The following is a 21,314-nucleotide window of genomic DNA, read 5'->3' on the forward strand; positions in this document are numbered from 1 at the left end:
ATACCCTGTGACAATCTATTTCCTGCAAATCAGGCCTGGGAGTATAATTCACAGGACAGGAAGTCACATCTCATGGGCTCCTTTTTGTCTTATATGTGGAAATGTCCTGAGTTTGTTGTTCCTCTGCCTCATTTTCCTTCTGTGCAGTGTTCACTGTGAGAGGAGTCTTCTTGAAGAGTCAAGGAAGGATGATTTTTTATGCAGAGTGGTAGATGTTGGTCTGATGCTGCACACATAACCCCTCAGTAGACATTTGCTGACCTCTGAAGTTCGTCATGTCCTGCTTGGTTGTGTGTAACTAAGAGCCCCTTTTCTCTTATCTCATGATGTTGTGCTGTTCTGCCTTTTATACCCATTTGTAGTAGCAACAGCCCAAAACAATCTTACCAAGTTACAATCATCTTTATGTGAGCTTTATGATTTTCCACATTGCAGAGAAACCCAGTGAATATGGGTAAAAAAAAGTTTCTATGTTCTAAGACTTGATAGTCTATAACAACCAAGAAGAAGCCAAATATTTGTAGCCTGGTTATTAGGTGTTAAGTTTTGAACCTATCTACAGCAAGAGAGTGGGGCATACTTTGAAATAAGAAAAATATAATGCTCAGATTGTAAATGTATATACACTGTGATCCACAGTAGGTACAGGATGGCCTTGACTGTCTGCTGGTAGACTGACACCTGCTGCTATTGAGGGACCCAGAAGAGTCACTGTGTTTCTTGAGCCGTATACTCTCCCCCAACAGGAAGTGTTCATGTTTACCCTGGGCTTTGGTGTCCAACATCTTGCTGGAAACCAGAGGAAGCTAGACTCTCCTGAGAAGGACTGCTTGTCCATTGCTGTGCTGAGTCCTCAGCTGATGCCTCCTCCTGCCTTCCACATGTAACCAGCAGCACTTGTGTGTGTGTGTGTGTGTGTGTGTGTGTGTGTGTGTGTGTGTGTACTGGCTTGTCTTCTGCTTGGTTCATCCTTATCTTTTGCATGTAAAACTCAACCAAATAAACCCTAGTTCAATTTCAAATGCCTTCTGTAGGAATTGCTGCTGGTTATATGTGTGCACGCGCCAGAGGTCAGCCTTGGGTGTTGTTCCTCAGGTGTCCTCTGCCTTTTTCTATTTATGGTCTTGAGAGAGGGCTGAACACTGGCCTGAAGCTTGCCAAGTAGGCTAGGTTGGCTGGCCAGCAAGCCCCAGGGTTCCCCTGTCTGGTATTACAAGCATGCCCGACTTTTTTACATGGGTTTTGTGAATCAGACTCTGGTCCTTACACTTGCCTTGCAAGCACTTTATCAACTGAGTTATCTCTCCTGATCCCTGGAACATTCTTCATGCCTCAAAAGCTTTCTATTGAGAAGTAGCCATGAAGAAAAGTTTGATTAAAAGGGGTGTAGTCTTCAGAGTTTGCTGCCCCTAGAGTGCCGAAGATGTCTGCTGTCTGGGTTTTTTTGAGTATCAGTACATTTGGTATTTCTCCCCTTTGCAGATCATACTGGACACCTCTCTAAGCCACTCTGTCCTGCCCATTTTTCACAGCAGTAAATCTATTCAAGACCACATGTTCCCTGTTCTGCTGAGTCTGTAGAACATGTTCAATTGAACATGAAATGAGGCTTTTTTGCACACTTACATGTGCTTGCACGCATGTGTGAGTTTATGCATGCGTGTGTGTGCATATGTATGTGCGTGTGCATGTGCATGCGTGCGTGCGTGCGTGCGTGCGTGTGTGTGTGTGTGTGTGTGTGTGTGTGTGTGTACCTGGCTACCTGGAGTCAGTTCTGGTTCTTGGAATTGTCACATTCTTCAGCCCGTGTGCACACACATCACTGAGAAATTAGCTGCTCATAAATTCTGCCTGCCTCCTTTGATCCCTTCCTTTTGTCTTCTCTGTTTGGTCTTTGGAACACTGGGATAGTCTGAGTTTTGGACAGCAATGCACTCTGTATTTCTTGGCCTGTCTTCCACACCTTTCCAGGGACCCTGTCTGCAGATTCTTAGAGCCAATGACATGGTCAAAAGTTTTGATTTTTTTCCTCACATATCCCTGCTTGCTTTCAGAAGTCACCAGGGAAAAACAAACATCAAGGACTCTGGAATCCCACTTCAAAGACTCTGGTCCACAGGATGATTGTTGTGTGGTTTTCTCATAGACAGTACACAGTGCGCTACCGTGAGAAGGGAGAGTCGGCCAGGTGGGATTACAAGCAAGTCTCTAACAGGCGCGTCCTGGTGGACAACCTGATCCCAGACACAGTGTACGAGTTCGCAGTCCGGATTTCACAAGGTGAACGGGACGGCAAGTGGAGCGCATCCATCTTCCAGAGAACGCCAGAATCCGGTTTGTGTCTGAAATGGCCTTGGGGTTTCTATGGAGGGTCACTCGTCCATTGGGACTTAGCACAATCCAAGAAGTCCGTGGCGACACAGGGCAGCACTGGCAGTTTTTAAGGTCTCACTAACTATAAATCTCACTAGTAGAGTTTGTATGTGTACTTAGAATTAGAGTTGGAGTTTGGGTTTAGAACTATTAAATTAGAGAGAGAGAGAGAGAGAGAGAGAGAGAGAGAGAGAGAGAGAGAGAGAGAGAGAGAGAGAGAGGAGAGAGGGAGAGAGGGAGAAATGATAGGGGTTGAGAAGCAGTTGTGTTGGGTCCATGCTTTGTACTCCAATGGCCCATTTCTGCCAAAACGTTCTTCTGGCACGACAAACCTACCAAACTCCAGTGTTCAGCACACACAGGTTGCTGTTGTGGCCACAGATGTTCCTGGGTGGCCTAGCTTTTGTTGCATGATCTTTCTGAGGCTGGGGTTAATATTTGAGTTTGGGGAACATCTTTTCTGTAGCCCAGGCTATCATTCAATAGCAGCTGGAACTACATCTTTAAAAGTTGTCCTGGGATGGATAGGAAGCACGGCTTTTATCCCAGCACTTGGGATGCAGAAGCGGGTGGATCTATGAGAATCCAGAGATAACCTGGACTACATATCAAGTTGCAGGCTAGCCAGGGCAACATAGTAAGAGCCTGTCAGGAAAGCAAAAGTTGTCCTGAAAGGATGTTGCAGATTTTGAAGTCTAATATTGTAATATTGAGCCAGAAGGGAAACTTGGAATTCCAAAAAAAAAAAGCCTATTTCTAGATGTGACTAGACTCGCTGTGTGAGTTGGTTGAAGTGACATGAAGTCACTACACGAAAAGCTGGCGTACCGCCATCTCTCGTGTGTCATCAACGTGAGCACACCATCTCATTAGTAAACAGTGGGCGAGGGGCCTGTCTCTGTTTGCATTGGGAGGTCCACAAGAGCCTCGTGAAATGTTTGATTTCCTGTCATTGTCTAGCTCCCACCACAGCGCCCGAGAACCTGAATGTCTGGCCGGTCAGCGGCAAGCCCACGGTTGTCACAGTATCCTGGGACGCACTGCCAGAGACGGAGGGGAAAGTGAAAGGTAGGCATCTTCTCCTTACCCTCTGAGTAGCCCTTCTGAGCAATGCTACTTTGGTGACCCTGACAAATGTGTGGTGCTCTAGACAAGCAGCGTGTATAGTGAGGTGCTAACTCGGGGACATGGAGGCTTCGTTCAGATGTACATTATCTGAGAGCCAGGCAGGTACCTGCCAGTTATTCTTGACGTCTCTCTGCAGATAGGATCTTCAGCATAGCCTCCCTGGAGATATTTGTAACTGTACTATGTGCTACCATAACATTTGCACTCTGTATTAATTCTAGAGCTTTCCATTGTGCCTGCGAGATCCTGAAAGAAGAAGCTGGCAGGGGTCTGCCAGGACCATAAAGATCTTTAAGGAGACCATAAATACTTCTAATGGGGCTGAAAACCTTAAGTTATAACTTCCAGAAAGTGGATTTGTTCCGTAAATTTCAGCCTGTATTGATTTATTTGGGTCAAGAAAAGGATAAAAAAAATAGAGATAAAGAGTATCAGAGCTTTAAAAGAATAAAAATAGAATGGGATATGTACAGCAAATGAAGCTGAAAAGTAGTCTGTTGGGACTGTTGAGAAAGCCCAGAAATATTTTCATTTCAATGTAAAAGTTTCAGAAATCTGAAGACATTTAAAGATTCACATTGGGTTTTGCCTGGCTTTGCTACAAGTGTGCCCTCACAGTAGGAAAGATGGAATCCTTATTTAGAGACAGGAATCTTTCTATTATTGGGTAGTTTAGTTTGGGTTTTTGTTGCTGCGAAGAGACACCATGACCATGGCAACTCTTAGAAAGGAAAACATTTAATTGGGACTCACTTACAGTCCTGAGGTTCAGTCCATTATCATCATGGTGGGATATGGCAGCGTGTAGGCAGACATGGTGCTAGAGAGGGAACAGAGTTTCTACATCTTGCACAGGCAACAGGAAGTGAGATACTGGACGGTATCTTGAGCATAGAAGACCTCAAGTCTGCCCCCACAGTGACACACTTCTTCCAACAAGGCCATACCCACTCCAACAAAGCCACACCTCCTAATAGTGCCACTCCCTTATGAGCTTATGGGGGCCAATGACATTCAAACTACCATGTTAGGTTTGGGAGAGGCAAATTTAAGTCTGATATACCCCAAAGCTCTGAGCAGTTTGTTTAGGCTTAGAGAAACACAGAAAACCATGACCAGTCTCCTTTGAGAATTTCCTGATGGAAACTATTGAACGGTTCATTTTTTTTTCATTCAACTGTAAGATGACTTGGCTCACACGTAGTGTGCCTTTTCATAGGAAAATGGGGCTCCAGGAGGACGATTGGTGTGATATTTTCTATACTTATTTTCTTTTCACTTTTTTTTTTTTTTTTTTAGGAAGAATGGATTTTTATTATTCTTTTAGCTTGTTCTCATCCCCCACAGGAACAAATGAAGAGAATATATACTTAGCTGGCCCCTTTAACTTGTGATTGTTATGAAAACATACGTACTGTCCCCTGTGTATAAGGACCGCAATGCTGGAAAGACCTCTGAAAAGGAGTCAAGACACCTTTTCGGCAGATTAGATTTTCAGCTTTTGACAGCAACAGTCACTGCCCACCTAGCGGATTTATTTTCACAATACCGACTCATTCTTTTTCTAGCTCACATCTTAGTGCCTATCACAAATAATGCCAAAGGAAGCCACATGTCACTAGCTAAGTATTGCAAGAAGTAATGATAGCTACTGAGTTCTTCTAGATGGAAGATTTGTGTATCTTAACCCTGTAGAGTTTCCATATGGGCATAATTGTGAGATTAAAATTCATAGTTAATTGGGGGCATAGTAAGAGAGCACACTTTTTGACATGGTTAAGCATTTTTCTAGATGTACTTAATCCTCTAAGGAATCATAAATATGTGATTTTATAGCATGAGGGTTCTCTCACTTCTCTACAGTGACTAGTTCTACGAGAAAAGGATGCTGGGTCTCCCCAGACAGATGATGCAAAGACATTTCTAGTTGGAATTTTTTAGTGTACTTTTTATTTATTTTTTTCTTTATTTCTTTAGTGTACTTTTTAAAGCTTAGACCTTAGAGAAAGGGGAAGACTTCCCCATACTCATGTAATTGCTTGTTCTGAGGCCATTCTCATATTAACTTGGTATGTTATTTGAATCTTAAATTCATTGAGAGAATAGGCAAGGACAGTTTTTTTTGTTGAACATTAAAATTACACTGTGAAATATGACTTTGGCTTTCATTGTTGCATATATATGTACATATTTCTAAATATGTACATGCAACCTACTCAGCCTATCTAATATTATTTGTATGTATGTGATTTCAGGGCTGACCACTTGGGAGGGTTAGGAGGGGGCAGAGGGAAAATGGTGTAACTATATTTTAATTAAAAAAATAAAGAACAAGTTTAAAAATATAAATAAATATAAACAAAATTCACATGTAATAAAAAGAAACAGTTCCTTATACTGGACTGCACATGTTTTTCAGACTCCAAGGGCATTATGTGCTTGTAGACAAGCCAATAAAAATGGAAGCATTAGGAACGTACAGCCCTATTAGTGGCTTTTCCTCACAGTTTTGAATACTATGAAATATTCTCAGCAGCACAGAGTGAATAAAAACTTTTATAATTCTTGCAAGAGTGAAGATTTATGACAAATATGGTATTTTTTTCTGAGTTAATGTACTAAAAGTCACTTACTTCATTTGGTAAATGAAATGTGATGTGAACAATTATTCAGAACCAGTTCCTGGGAGTCATCACTTTTGGGGTCCCTTGGTTTCTTGCATTGGCGTATGTAATGCCACTATAGAAACTCTGTAAATTAATGGAACCCCCCAAACTAGCATATATATTTGATCAGTTGTATAAAGATAACTGCCCCCACCCTGTGTGCTTCATGTGCTAAAAAACAGCAAGCTGCCTGCTTGCAGCTTCCGAGGGCTCAAGTGAGTGTGAGCTGGCCTTGCACCCCATTCTTCTGCTGCAGCTGTTGGCCAGGTGTGCATCACCAGGGTGTGAGCTTCAGCAATGTGTGTTCTAATTCCTTCTGCCCACACTGTCTGTCTGCCGGATACAGGACTGTGTTCATTTTCTTCCTTCCAACCGTCTGCCAAATCATTTCAGAATACATTCTTTCATATGCCCCCGCTCTCAAACCATTCGGAGCAAAGTCCCTCACCTTCTCTGGACACACTACTTCTGCCCTGGTGGACGGTCTGCAGCCGGGGGAGCGCTATCTGTTCAAAATCCGGGCCACAAACAGGAGAGGCCAGGGGCCACACTCCAAGGCCTTCATTGTCACTATGCCAACAAGTAAGCATTGTGTGTTTGTGCTTTTCCCCTCTCTCTCATTCCTGCTATTTGTTTTGTGTTACTTTGAACCATGCTTTTGGGTTTAGAAACGCTCAGTTGGTGGGTTTTCAGGGCTGAGTTTGCTCAGCTATTTTAAAAGTATTTTGTAGTCTCCTTTGAAAGCAATCTTCCCCAAAACTAAAATGTTACTACTGATATTAATAACTTATTTACAGCATTGTCAACATATTAGTTACATGATTACTTTAGTATTTAGTTTGGGGCTTATATTGGGGGGGGAAGAACACGTTTGTAAGCTTAATATGGCATTTTAATTGTTAGCCTTCTGCTGCAAGCATTAAAACGTTCACTTTGTCTTCTATTATTTTGGAGTGTAACATTTCTCAGAAGACTTTCAATTGTTTGGTTTGTCTGATCAGTATTAAAGCTAGCAGGTTCACAAAGATCTGGACATGGGGGGGGGACTGTTTGTGGACCATGCATCCTTTGTTACTTTTTGACATTTATTCTGGATATGCACAGCTCTCCCCTTCACTGTGTGCTGTGAAGACCCACAGTTTCATGCAGGAAGACACTGAAAAAGATGTTTCTTCCTTCTAGGTCCTCCTGTTGCCATATAAATTCCTTTCCAGTACAGTCTCCCTCCCCTCTGTCCTTCTTTCAAGACAGAATGAATCACAGGATATGTTTAAGATATTATTTTGCCAACCCGGGGCTCTATTTTAAGCCTTATTTGGGGGATACAAATGCATCCATTATGAAAGAAACCTGAAGTCAGAGAGGAAGCAAGTGACAGTATGCTGAGGGGAAGCAGGGATCTCCTGTGATGCTTCAGAGTGTATGAGCTCGGTGCTCACTCCCGTCGCTTACACGTTCCACCGGTCATTCCACTGTGACTTGGAGTGCAGGTCACTTGACATTAGGAACAGCCATACTACATTGCTAACACACTGATGATTAGCTTAAGAAAGTCCTACGTAAGATCTTGCACTTACAAAACCAGTGACTCATAGTCATCCCTCAGTATTTTGGGGTTGGTTCCAACACCCCACAGTGCTACCAGCTCTGCAGACATTCAAGCCCTTTTTCTGAAATAGGAGTGTTTGCACAGGACCCCCCCCCACACACATTTCCCCATATACTTCAACTTACTTACACAGCAATATAGTGGAAATGCTGTGTGAATGCTATGTTATTTTTTTTTGGGGGGGGGGATGAATCTATGCATGGTCAGCACAGACACATTTTTTCCCCTCAAACATTTCTGAAGCAAGATTGGCTGAATCTGAGGCTGCAGACTCCCTGGATGCAGAGGGCTGACTGTACATCTAGGCACTCATTTCAGCATTTCTTCAAATGATAAACTGTGGCGTCCCTTGATTCAGTCCACACATACATTCTAGAACTCTGCTATCTAAAGTGAAAATAAAACAAAAACAAAAAGAATGTCATAATTGGGAATGTGCGTGTTTGGTGTTTGAGAAATTCAGAACACCTCCACACTGGATGGTGGTTACTACTGAACCTCCTCTGACACCCATCCTTTAAAAATCTGTTCCAGCCAGTTCCACGGAGGCCAGCCCACGCCAGGATGGGAGGAACAAACCTCAGCCTTCTTCCCCTGCTCCCAAAGCTGCAGCTTCTTCAGAACCCACTCCCCCAGCCAAAAATGTCAAGGATGTTCTCCTTGACTTAAAGAACAAAATCCTGGCCAACGGTGGGCTGCCCAGGAAAAGCCAGCTTCGCTCTAAACCGGGAGAGCTGGATCCCCAGGCCACAGAAGTCACTGGTGAGGAGGAACTGGATTCCCTTGAAGACCCTCGTTCATCACGGTTGGAGACCCTAGACCAGAGGCGACCCCTGAGGGTACCGAGTAGATCTGGTCCTTGGGTTCCAGCTTCTGGCAGGACTCCATCAAGGGCTGGCCCGCCAGTGCCACCCCGCAAGGAAGGGATGGACAGGCGTGGCCCCTCACTGGTCCCCCACCCTCGTCCAGGGGTTGAACCTTCAGTGACAGCCTCTTCTGCCTACTCCCGGCTCAGCTCTACAGACAATGATTCTGTGAACCAAAATGAGGATGATCAAGATCTCTCCCCCGACCCTAAAGCTGCTTCTTCCCAGTCACCTAAGGATCCAGTCGGGTCACCTAAGAATTCAGTCAGGTCCCAGCCAACCTCGACCCCTAGCCGCCATGTGGCTTCTCACATGCTCAGGGACAAAAGCCGGGTGCTCCCAGGGGCAAAAGCAGAGTCCTCTGCATCAACACATTCTCATTCTTCCACCAGTGAGGAAGATTCCAGTGCTGCAGCCCAACCCTCGGGGCTTTTCCCACTGCACAGAGGGCTCTCCAGACCACACTCCCGATCCCAGCTTTCCAGGGGCTGGAAGGACCGCCAGGATGCCCCCGCTTCCAGTTCCCACACACCTTCCCAGACTGCCGTGTCGCCCTCCGGCTCTTCTCACCCCTTGGCCTTGACAGAAGGCTCCGAGGAAGAGAACACTGACGCCGGGGACACCAGAAGGCAGGCGGAGGCCACTGCACAGACCCAACAGACCCGGCCTGCCTTGGCGCCCTTCAGTTTGACACGGAATAAACCCTTCACTGCCCACGGCAGAAATCCGAACAGATTCTCCAGATTCCGGGGACTAAGGCTGCAGCCCTCTGGGTCCCCTCAGTCTACCTCAGCTCCGAAAGTCCTCACCAGGGCTTCTTCACAGCCTGCATCCCACACCAGGCCTGGCTCTGATGTCTATGGAGATGGCGAGGATGAAGAACCACTTTCAACCACTGTGGTCAACGATCGTACACCTTCCTCCTCCTCCAGGCACCCAGCCTCTGGGGGATGGGACACCCTAAGAAGAGGTTCCCAGAGAGGGGCCAGCTTGTACAGGAAGGACCCCACCCCAGAAAACCCCAAAGCTGCTGGAGCAGATGTACATCCTGAGGGCAAATCCCCTCTGACCTCCACGGTACAAGACTTTCAACAGAGCACCAACGAGGATGCTCACCAAATATCCCCAGGGCCCACCACCCGCCAGTTGTCCCCTGCTCGGCTTCCAGCATCAAGATCACAGCCCTTCCCCGGGTCCACTGTTCCCCGAAGAATGGTGCCTGGCCGCAGCTCAGAGGTTTCCAGTTCTCAGAGCAAGGATGACGACAGGTCACTTTCCCAGCCCAAGCTGTTGCGTGACCGCCTACGCACAGCGAACTCCGGTCGGATGCTCCCCGCGGCCCCCCAGAGTCGGCATGAGGATTCCCAGAGCAGCTATGAGGATAACAGCACTGAAGTGGAAGACCCAGATCCCCGGGCTCCCACCCACTCAGCTCGTGCCAAGGATGCCAACCCATCCACTCTCAGGCATCGTCAGGGGGGCTCCCAGCCAGGGAACGGTGATAGCAGCCCTCAGCCCAGTCACACGGGAGCCTCTGTGAGACCCAGTCGGCCTGGCAGCTCCCATCCTCGGACCCAGGTTTCCAGCAGGGCTGGGGTCCAGGCCACACCAGTGAAGAAGATCTCACCTTCCAAGGGTCCCCTGCCACCCGAATCTCAGCAGTCCGTCTTTGCTGAGGAGGAGGAGGAAGAGGAAAACGAAGGAGTTTTAAAAGGCAAGGAAGACTCTCTGTCTACCTCAGTTGCAAAGTGGCCTTCCTCTTCCCGCAGGGGTGACAAGTATGGGGACAGAAACTTTGACAAGGACAAGGTTGCCATTGCGTTGGCTCCCCAGGGGGGGAGCCTTGTGCAGGAAGAGAACACCATCCCTGGAAGGCGACCACCAGGTAGCCCTTCAATAGTCTCACACCCATCTCCCCGGTACCAGCCTCGAAACCCTGTTATGGCAAGCCCCACCGCCAGCACCCACTCTTGGCCAAGGTACACCACCCGAGCCCCTCCCAGCTACGCCTCCACAACTCCCATGCTCTCCTTGCGCCAGCGGATGCAGCGGAGATTCCGGACCCCAGTCTCGCGCCAGCCCCCGAGACCCGTGCTTACACAAGGTAAACTGGTCCTCACCTAGGGCCACCCAACCTGTTCTGTTTCCTTCTAGAAAGGGCTCAGTGGTTCAAATTGGGTTTTTTTGTTTGTTCATTTTAAGGCTTATATTGTGTGACTAAGCTTCCCCAATAACCAAGCAGGCATCATTCCCACTTGTTTGTTTAGCTGTGTGTCGGGGGCGGGGATGGGTGTGCCCTGTGGCCTCTCTGCTTTTAGATGGGGTTGACCCTTGCAAGAGACCGGAACTGCTGACTTCAAGTCACATCAACCGGAGATGTCTGAGCTGCATTCGGGCTCCTAACATGAAGCCCAGTATCCTGTCACCCTCGAAACTGTCCCTTCAACTGTGAAGATGTGTCATAGCCAGATGTCATTTTCAGTTATTCACTTGGCAGAACGCATTTAAGGAACCAACACTAATAACACATATTATGTGTGTGTGTGTGTGTGTGTGTGTGTGTGTGTGTGTGTGTATGTATGTATGTATATATGTGTAGCTAGAGTTTTCCTGCCTTGCCCACAGTCAAGACAAATCTTTGTCACCCGCCAGTCCCACAGCTGCTCAGACCCAACCAAGTAAACACAGAGACTTATATTGCTTACAAACTGTATGGCTGTGGCAGGCTTCTTGCTAACTGTTCTTATATCTTAAATTAACCCATTTCTATAAATCTATACCTTGCCACATGGCCCGTGGCTTACCGGTGTCTTCACATGCTGCTTGTCCTGGCGGCAGCTGGCAGTGACTCCTTCTGCCTTCCTGTTCTTTCTTTTCTCCTCTCTGTTAGTCCCGCCTATACTTCCTGCCTAGCCACTGGCCAATCAGTGTTTTATTTATTGACCAATCAGAGCAACACATTTGCCATACAGAAAATCCCACAACATATATGTGTATGTTGTATATATATATATATATATATATATATGTATATATATATATATATATATATATATATATATATATATTTGTGTGTGTATATGTGTATGCTTATATGTGTGTGTGTATATGTGTGTGTGTGTGTGTGTGTGTACTTGTCTTCTGCTTGGTTCATCCTTATCTTTTGCATGTAAAACTCAACCAAATAAACCCTAGTTCAATTTCAAATGCCTCCTGTAGGAATTGCTTAGACATTTCATTCACCAAATGGTGTCTATAACCTGCAGAAAGCATGTGGTAAAGTCATAGATTTGGGTCAGGCTAACATAGGCCCGAATTCTGTAACAGATGACAGAACATAGACCGCTATGAACTAGGGTCCATGTGAACCCGCAGGGCAGTGTCTGAGGCATTTGTGATACCTTTGTGTTCAGTTGAACCTTGCACTTCTTTCCCATGTAACTGGAGTTTCTTAGAACGTCTTCGACAAGTGTGTTAGAATCTGTTGGTATTATTTACCGATTCATTAATTCATTCGAGACAGTGCCTCACTCTGTAGTCCAGACTGGCCTGGCACTTACTGTATAGCTCAAGTTGCCTTCCAACATAAAACAATTCTCTTGTTTTAGCCCCTGAGTGCTGAGGTCGCACGAATCGCCACACCTGACAGCATTTGTTAATTTGCTTGATGCAATGGCCCATGTTGGGATGGTTTTTCTACTATGACTTTTTAAAGTGACAGCTGCATTAACAGATGTAGAGCTAGATGTAGAGTTTGCCAATGCCTTGCATGTAATAGAACCCAATACATGCTTTCTATACAAGGGAAGGCATGAACTAAGTCTGACAAGCAGTGGTGTCCGAAGCCCTGACACTTTTCCTGAAGGCAGGCTGGGCCACAGAGTCTCCTAGTTGAGAATAAATGCTGCTGTCTTCCTAAAGAGCTGGTCCAAAACAACTCAGTCAATACTTCTCAAGCTGTACTGCAGGACCAAGCATGCTGGGACAACACCGTGTGACTACAGAGACCTGGGACAGGGTCAGCTGGAAATAGCTGTCCTGTTTGATGGCCTTTAAAACTCCTTAGAGATCATCTCCATTGTTCAGACACCTTCCCGTTCTTCAGGTGAAAATGAGGCTAGAGCTACTAAGGTCTGAAACTTCATGTACAAAGGTACTAAGGAGGCCCAGTCTCTGTCCCCCAGCACTGTCAGGCTGTCACTTGACTGTCCTTCTGTAGAAGTCACAGTGGGAGCTCATTATCTCATACGTAGATGCTATTGGTGGAAATTCTATTTTGTGTTCGTTGGAAATGAAGTGCTCGCACTTACAGTTTGGTGAAGTCAATGGTCTAGCAAGATTGAATTTACTAGGAACTGTTTTTTCTTTTCCCTGCTGTGTAGGTTATAATGGAAGACCAAATGTAGAAGAGAACGTACCCCCTGGTAGTATTGGAAAACCGAACGGACAAAGAATTATCAACGGTCCTCAAGGAACAAAGTGGGTAAGGTAAACTTCTTCACACGCTCAAGGTGTCCTTATGCTGTTGGGAAGAGAAAAATCATAGATGCTGTGTGCCAGTAAATCAAGTAGTCTGCCCCTTCCCCTCCCTTCTCCTCCCCTCCTCTCTCCTCTCTCCTACCCTCCCCTCTCTTCTCCTTTCCTTCTCCTCCCTTCCCCTTTCTCATTGATAAAATTTCCGTGTACTCCAGCTGGCCTCCAACTTGAGATCCTGCTGCTTCGTAGCCTCTCTGGCACTGGGATTATAGAGGTGCCCCATCCTGTCTACCTAATAATTTAACAGCTTAAGAAAGAGGAAAAGTCAAATGTTTCTACTCGGTAAACTGAGGATATCTCTCATGTTCAGTCAACTCACTCCACAATAGAAACTTTCTCTTTTTTCATCTTTAGTTTTAACTACCTTAAATATAATTGCTTTCAATGTCTAGAAAGTCTTTGGTGATCAGTGAGGCTTGGCCTTGGAAAACCTCACTGTGGAATTTTCCATTTGTCCTGATTGATAGGAAGAGAAGAGAAATTTGTGGCCTCACCACAGCAGTTACCTAGAGCCTAAGAATGGCTTCTCCTACGTCCCTCCCTGTATTTAATTTTTATTTTTAGTTTAGTGTATAATTTGATGTTGCATGTATTTTCTGTTAGCTGTCTCAAATCCTCTATAAAAGAGACAGTTAATCCAAAGAAAAAACTCTACACCAAGTAGACAGTTTTATCAGCTAATCCCTTGAATCCAATATTGTCTGACTGAAATTGAAAATATGTCAGAGTGCTTTTTGTTTACACAACAAATATGCTAAACTCCTTCCTGGGGCTACGATAAATGTGTAGGGCATTTTTGTGGGTTGAGTGTAGTGAATATCAAACAATATGCAGGGCTTGAAAATATTCTTTGAAAGAACAAAAAAAATCTCACTGTGGAATTGCCGGTCAAGCTTTCTACTTAAAGTGAAAAGGTTTAAAAAAAATATACTGAGGGTCTCTGAAAATTTTCATCACAGATGACCTAAGGATGAGAGCCGTGCCAATCAAAATAGAATTGTTTTATAAATGGTTCCGAATTGGAAAAGGTCTTAACACTACATACCACCCTAGCCAAAGGCTGAGAGGTGGCCAGAGATGATTTTGAAAGTAGGGTCTATAATAAATGTCTCAGGATGATTTTTACATCACGGGTATGTAGAGATGGGTTTCGGGGGTTTCTCAGCATGGGGTCACTGGGGCCCTGTCAGGCCATTATGTATCTGAAGTCACTAACAGATGAGGATGCTGCTGGTCCAGGACCACCACACTTAAGGGACTACCATGGAAAAGCATGAGATTCTTCCTCAAAGGGAAAACGAGAAATTTTTAAGTTTTATAATTCCTTAGAATGAGAAATTTCTGTATGTATTCTATATTTTATAGTATTTCAATATATTAAAATTTTTTAATTCAATAATCAAAATTTTATTTTTAACGTAAGTAGCACAGTGAAAACATTTCATATTTTTAAAGCAACTGGTGATATCTGTTCATTCGATCATTAAAGATAAGGAATACTAGAAAAGGAAACAAACATTCTGTACTCCAAAATGCTTCTCAGAAGTGACCCCTTGGTGATAACTTGGTGGATACCCTTCCAGAACCTGTGTCTTTGACATTTTTAAGCTTATGTATAAAGTGCATTGTTTATTTGCAAAATAATCAGTCCTGTTGCCTGGGTATGCATGAAGTTAGGTCACTATATACAAGATTCACACATTCCTCTCCTGGATGCCAATGGCCCATTATTTATTTAAGCTCTTCTATCAATTGAGGGATCCTTAGGTTGGTTCCTGTTCACGATGTACTAAATGGTTGAAGCAAAGTACCTGGGATGTCTTTTGCATATTTCAGAAGCAAAACAGTTCATATAGGTGACCAGTTGTGTTACAATGCAAGCAATACAATACAAGATACAATTGCATCTAATTTTGCAAACCTTGCAAACGATAGTGACAAGCTTGCTTTGTCTTGCATCCTTTCTTTTTTCTGTGGATGCTCACATGTCTGGACACATAATTGGGGATGTGAACATTTGGGGCTCCCCAGTACCTCCTTCCATCTGTGTTGTCTTGGTTTAGGTTGTGGACCTGGATCGTGGGTTGGTCTTCAATGCTGAAGGGAGATACCTCCAAGACTCACATGGCAATCCTCTCCGGGTGAGACTCGGGGGAGATGGTCGCACCATCGTGGGTGAGTGAGACTGATTCCTAGGAACAAAAGCTGAGTGAGCTGTGGAATAGCTTTGGTCTTCACCACACACACCCCTTGTTTCTAATGGTTGCCCGGGGTCTTGTCACTTTTACCCATGTGGGAAGAAGGTCCCCAAATGGGGCCAGAACACAGCATTTTCCTCATAGCCTTAGTCACCCTATTTCTTCAGACACTACCCTCTGCAAATATCCTCTAGTTTGTTCTTGAACTTGGCCATTTAGAGCTCAGGTCAGAAAAACAAAGCACACAGGCCAACCTCTGTACGGCCTGATTTGGAAGGCTGTGAGCCCAGAATAGTTCTTACATTTTAAAACAATTCTTCCTCCGTGCCCCAAAAGAAGAATGTCTTGTGACGTGGTAAAATTATATGAAATTCACATTTCAGTGTCCATACACAAAAGCTTCGTTGGAATACAGGAACATTTATTTATGTATCCTCTAGCTCATGGCTTGTGTGTTGTTTATGCATTGTCTCTTGTGTGTTTTTCTCTACAAGGGCTGGGTTGAATAGCTCCATCTGGCCTGAAAAGCTTAAAATACTTACTCTCTGGACTTTTGTGGAAATGTTTGTGGGCCCTGGCCCAGCCTAGCATGTTTTCTCCCCTAGGAGCAGAAACAAAGGGCCAAGAACTGCTTCCCTTAACAGACAGTTTTCTCTGGGAATGGTGCACACTGACTTGAGAGTTTATATAGTTCCATAGTGGGAATGATGGACAGACCCCCAAGCCCACCTCTCTGGATAGCAGCAAATATCACCACTGCAGATGCACAAGCAGCTACTCCCCTGCCTTTCACTGATTAAAGCATAGGCACACATAAGCTTTGAGAAGGCACTCTCTTGTGTTTTCTGGCCCCCGATTGTTTCACCTTGTTGCATATCTCTTGCTTGATGTTATTTCAGATCTGGGAGGAACTCCCATGGTGAGCCCTGATGGCCTCCCCCTCTTTGGGCAGGGGAGACATGGCAAACCTCTGGCCAGTGCCCAGGATAAACCCATCTTGAGTCTCGGAGGGAAGCCCTTGGTGGGTTTGGAGGTCATCAAAACAACTACTCATCCTCCCACCACAACCATGCCACCAACCACAACGATGACCACCACGGTGCCAACCACCACCACCCTTCAACCCACCACCACCCGCCGGACTACCACCACAACCACCCGCCGGACCACCACTACCACCCACCGGACCACCACCACCACCACCCGCCGCACAGCCACCACCAGGCATCCCACAACTACAGTCCGAGCTACCCGGAGGACAGCTACCACTACCACCACTCCAGAACCTACCACCCCTTCTCCTACCTGTCCCCCTGGGACCCTGGAACAACAGGACGAAGCTGGCAACCTTATAATGGGCTCAAATGGGATCCCAGAGTGCTACCCTGAGGAAGGTAACCAGCTTTGTTCTCATCTAGACAACTTACTTGACTAGGATACCGCGAGTCAGAGGTGGGTCTCAGAGCCGGCCAGAGATGGGGGAGTACTAGGCAGAGGAGAATGACGGCCAGACAGAGGCGTCTTGAATCCCAGGGACTTTGTTTGGCAACACTGTGATACAGTCAGGGTTGTCAGATTCAGTAACTAAGAAATACAGTGTGAGATGCACCGCATCACATATGTATATATATGGTGTAAACATATATACATTTGTTGTACATCTAAAAATTCAGGGTGTCTTTTGTTTGTCTAACAATTGAAAGTTAGTATTATTGGTTTGGGCTATGTTTCCTTAGGTGCTTTCTACTGTGAATTGGTGTGTGTGTGTGTGTGTGTACGTGTGCATGTGTGTATGAGAGAGAGAGAGAGGGGGGAGAGAGAGAGAGAGAGAGAGAGAGAGAGAGAGAGAGAGAGAGAGAGAGAGAGAGAGAGAGAAGAAATATTGGTAGTTGGTTCTGTGCTCATGTGATGTATCAGATCTGTTGGGTTCTGACTGGGTGGCCCATCGGATAACAGTCTCCCTGTGAGCTCCAGCAAAGCCAACAGCTTGTGCGCTGGTCAGCAACGCTCCCGGGGATCAGCCTTCCCTTTGGCGAGTGCCAGCCTCAGGTGGTGAGGCTTCTCCCGAGAGTACCGGGTTTCCATCAGAAGAACACACTACTTCTGCTTTGCCATGGATGACTTAAGCTCTCCAGTCACTCCTGACGTCTGCCTGTCTTCCCACCGAGGAACCGGAGCCTCGAAGATCCAGGTCATGGTAGAAGAATACGTCATCCTCCTCCCTTCTCATTCTTCTGTTCAGATTCTCCGGACAGGGCTTTCCTCTGACACTGAGGGGACAGACACGTGCTCTTCCCTTGGGTCGGAATGGCATGGAGGCTGGAAAGCCTGGATCGTTTTTCAGTCTAACACAGGGGAGGCCCTTCCTCTTAGGATGGATTTACAAGCCAGGAATCCTCACCAAGCGCTGCTGCCTGTGATGAGTCCTTATGACTCTGAGCACGCACACTCTGCTCAGAGTGAGGATCCACTTTCAAGGCACAGTGTGCATGAAAAGGTGCAAAATTAACTGGACAGATCTTAAAAGTCCGCAGCAGAAAGCCAAGAAATAAACGCGAACCAAGGGAGAGAGCGTTGGGGAGAGAATCCTTATACTCTTCACTTAGTGAGTACAAATCTGAATTTCCTTTTTTTTTTTTTTTTTTTTACATTTATGTATTTATGGGGAGGGTGCTGGGCACACATGTACCAGAGCATGTGTATGGAGGACAACTTGTGAGAGTCAATTCTCTCTTTCCACCCCGTGGATCCCAGGAATGGGACTCAGGTCATCAGGCTTGGTGGCACGTCCCTTCACCTGCCAAGGCGTCTCTCTGGCCCTTGGATTCACCTTTAACTTTTTAGTATTGAAGTGACTTCTTCCTTCTGCATGCATTAGTATGTTTGTTTCTGAAAGTAGAAATGTAACTATAGACAATTGCTTAGTAATTGGTTGTAAACAGAAGAATGATTGCCTAGGATTTGATTTCACCACTGCTGTTGGGCATTTTTATTTTGTCTGCATCTTAAAGGCCCTGGAGCATGTGATTTCATTCACACTGTTCTATTCCAGACTTTAATTTGGCATGAAACCCAATAGGTTTCCTTGGCATTAGTGTCAACGCTTTTCTTTGCCAATGACAATGCATCCAGCTCTTTTCCCTCGTAACCCTCCTCTGCCTCCTTGGTCCAGCCCAGAGACTAATGTCCCTCTAGGCAGCATTTTGAAATCAAGTGCAAATAAACACACAGTCCTGTAGATGTAACCAATTGTCTTTTTAAAATAAGAAACACAGAGCCAATGTAAAAGAGAAAGCCGAGAGGTCAGAGCTCAGAGATAAAATCTTACCTCCTGCAGTACTCCTAGCTTCCCCGAGAGAGAGCTACTTCCTGTTTGTCTGTGTTTAAATAGTCTTTCTATTCTGCCTTCTCATTGGTTGTAAACCCAACCACATGACTGCCTCATCACTGCCTGTAAGTACCGCCCTCCAGGTCTTAAAGGCGTATGTCTCCAATACTGGCTGTATCCCTGAACACACAGAAATCTACCTAGCTCTTCTAACCACCACGCTCTTGCTATGGCTCTAATAGCTCTGACCCCAGGGCAACTTTATTTATTAACATAAAATTAAAATCACATTTCAGTACAAATAAAATATCACCATATTTCCCCTTTTTTATTTTAATAAAAAGAAAAAAGGCAAAAGGTTATAACTAACAAAAGAAAAACTATATACAAAAGTACAATAACTATATACAATATATACAAGTAACAAATACCTAAACGATGTCTAGTCTATTTGTATTTGACAAATCAGAGAAAATAATTTCCTTATTTATCCTATTTTAGTAAGTCCAAAATGTATCTAATTTACTTTTTATCCTAATTAATTTTTAACTATAACTAACTAATCTTCAACTCCCTCAGAGATCCAAGAAGGAAATAATATTAGCTAACAAAAATAAAAACAGGAAGTGCACAAAAGCAACTTCCAAAAATTTTGTGAGTTGACAGAAACAGCCAGCCGCCTGGACAGTCACCTGAGGTTTCTTCGCAGTGTTGGGGCATCATCTTTAGCCTATAGGCTTAGCGTATCTGACAGACTCATTTGTGAAGTAGGTTGTACACAACAACAACAATTCCACGTGTCAACACAGTCCTGTGGAAAAAGTTTAATTCGTGAGAGTGGCACATCTCCCTGCCATTTTCAATGGACTACGCGTCATTTTTAAAATCCTTCAGTGAGAGCTGTATTCTATCTCAGCTGTTTCTAAAACCAGAATGTTCTCTTCCTTGCTTTTATTCTAATCGTAGTTATTTAATATTTTAATTAAAAACCCTCTCACTGAGGTGTGGTTGACGTATAAAGAGCCGTGCATGTTAACGCGATCTGAGGAGTCTGGGGTGAGAAGGCTTGTGTGCACATCCAGTCATCAGGACTATAGATCTGTCCATCACCCCTCAGAGTCCTCTCCCTTGTTGTTAGATTTGTTCTCTGTATTTTTTTCCTCCATTTCATGTCTTGGAGTTGCTCTTGTTCTCTGTGTCACTAATTTGGTCCCCTGACCGACCTAGCACTCACAGATTCTTACTTCCCGTGTTTCTCACAGTGGGCCCCAGTGGCTTTCTCTGTCCACTCGTTTCCAGCTTAACATGTCCTTATCAAATATGACCCTGAGCCAGGCAGAGTGCTTAATGGCCTCTCGGGTAGGAACTTAGTTCCAAAGATGGCTGGAGATGTGAAAACAGCAGAGTCCGATTGCTCTAGAAAAACCTGCTCGCCAACTACATCACGCACACCTCCTTTGTTGACGGAGCGCCCCTGTAATGGCCTCTATTGCGGATGCTCTGTCACCACTACAGTGGCATTCGGAGCAGAGGTGGTCCCCGTCAGGCCCCAGCATCAGAGGAAGGAAGCCTGTTCCTTGGCCCCCCTTACAGAACCCACAGAAGCACCTGGGTCTCACCCATGCTCTAGCTTTCCCTTTCATGGTCCTTTCATATCACCTTCTTCGTTGTTAAGTCGAGTTCTGTCGGGAAGGCACACTCACCATGACTACACTGTGGCTCCCTCTGCACACAGCTAAAATCAGCCCGACACCAGCCTGTCTGCTGCACTCCCCAGCCTGGGAACCTGAGTGTTTATTGTTGCCACGGTGATGATTTGGAGCCTGCATTGGTGGTCCTGAAGGGTACCAATGGGGGGCTTTTCCAACCCCCTCTCCTCACCCCGCTTCAGCTGGACATTCCATTCCGTTTGTAAAGTCCTGGTGTTTTGTTTCAGCTCTGCAGCTTTTGAAGCATCTTTTCAGACATCCAAGTCTTGGCTCCCTTGCTTAAATCATGCCTCCTCCTCTTTTCCTTTGAAAACTGCTTTCAAGAAATGTTCTAGGAATAACCCTGAGCCGTTCAGTCCTGCCAGCAACTCTGTTATTTATGGATACTTCCTCATTTGTTATGGATGCTGTGCTTCCCTGTAGCCATAGATGTACACGACATGCTTGTTTCCTGTGTATTATTACATTTAGCTAGAATTGACTTCTCTGCTCAACAATGAACCCCAGAGCTGAGATAATAGGCTCTCTGTCATGTATCTAATTTCTCAGGGTACCATGTTATCATCTTGAGGCATCTAAACATCTTAAGATGCAAGCATTCTGGGTTTTCTAGCTGGGAAGTAAAAGCCAGTGATCTTTGTTTTCCAGGCTCTTTCTACAGTACATTGGGTGAAATTGCACATATTTGGAAGTACTTTGAGCCAACTGAACATTCGAGAATTTGTAGCGTGACCTTGATACATGTTGGAGAGATACATCCATCATTATAGAAAACAGTTCCAGCCTGCCACACTCACCCTCTTGACAGAAAATACAAAGAACTGAGTAATCAGGATGTGCTTGCAGTGGACCCACCATACCATGTGGGAATGTGCCCAGGTTCCCATGACTGGTATCTAGT

The 21,314-nt window shown here is 45.2% G+C and overlaps 1 protein-coding gene across 5 annotated transcripts in view; it reads left to right on the top strand.

The window, feature by feature from the left end:
• Positions 1 to 21,314, top strand: part of Fndc1 (fibronectin type III domain containing 1) — an 89,050-nt gene that overhangs the window by 44,643 nt on the left and 23,093 nt on the right. For 4 of the 5 annotated variants that reach the window (XM_076552873.1, XM_042262385.2, XM_076552871.1 and 1 more), the window contains 7 exons: positions 2,147 to 2,334; positions 3,334 to 3,441; positions 6,561 to 6,749; positions 8,311 to 10,746; positions 13,025 to 13,125; positions 15,242 to 15,353; positions 16,276 to 16,770. In XM_076552873.1, the coding sequence (XP_076408988.1) occupies positions 2,147 to 2,334; positions 3,334 to 3,441; positions 6,561 to 6,749; positions 8,311 to 10,746; positions 13,025 to 13,125; positions 15,242 to 15,353; positions 16,276 to 16,770 (3,629 nt within the window). The remainder of the gene's footprint in view (positions 1 to 2,146; positions 2,335 to 3,333; positions 3,442 to 6,560; positions 6,750 to 8,310; positions 10,747 to 13,024; positions 13,126 to 15,241; positions 15,354 to 16,275; positions 16,771 to 21,314) is intronic. The other variant, XM_076552872.1, reaches the window with a different exon arrangement.

Source organism: Peromyscus maniculatus, chromosome 16 (genome assembly GCF_049852395.1).
Source record: "Peromyscus maniculatus bairdii isolate BWxNUB_F1_BW_parent chromosome 16, HU_Pman_BW_mat_3.1, whole genome shotgun sequence".
Taxonomy (NCBI): domain Eukaryota; kingdom Metazoa; phylum Chordata; class Mammalia; order Rodentia; family Cricetidae; genus Peromyscus; species Peromyscus maniculatus.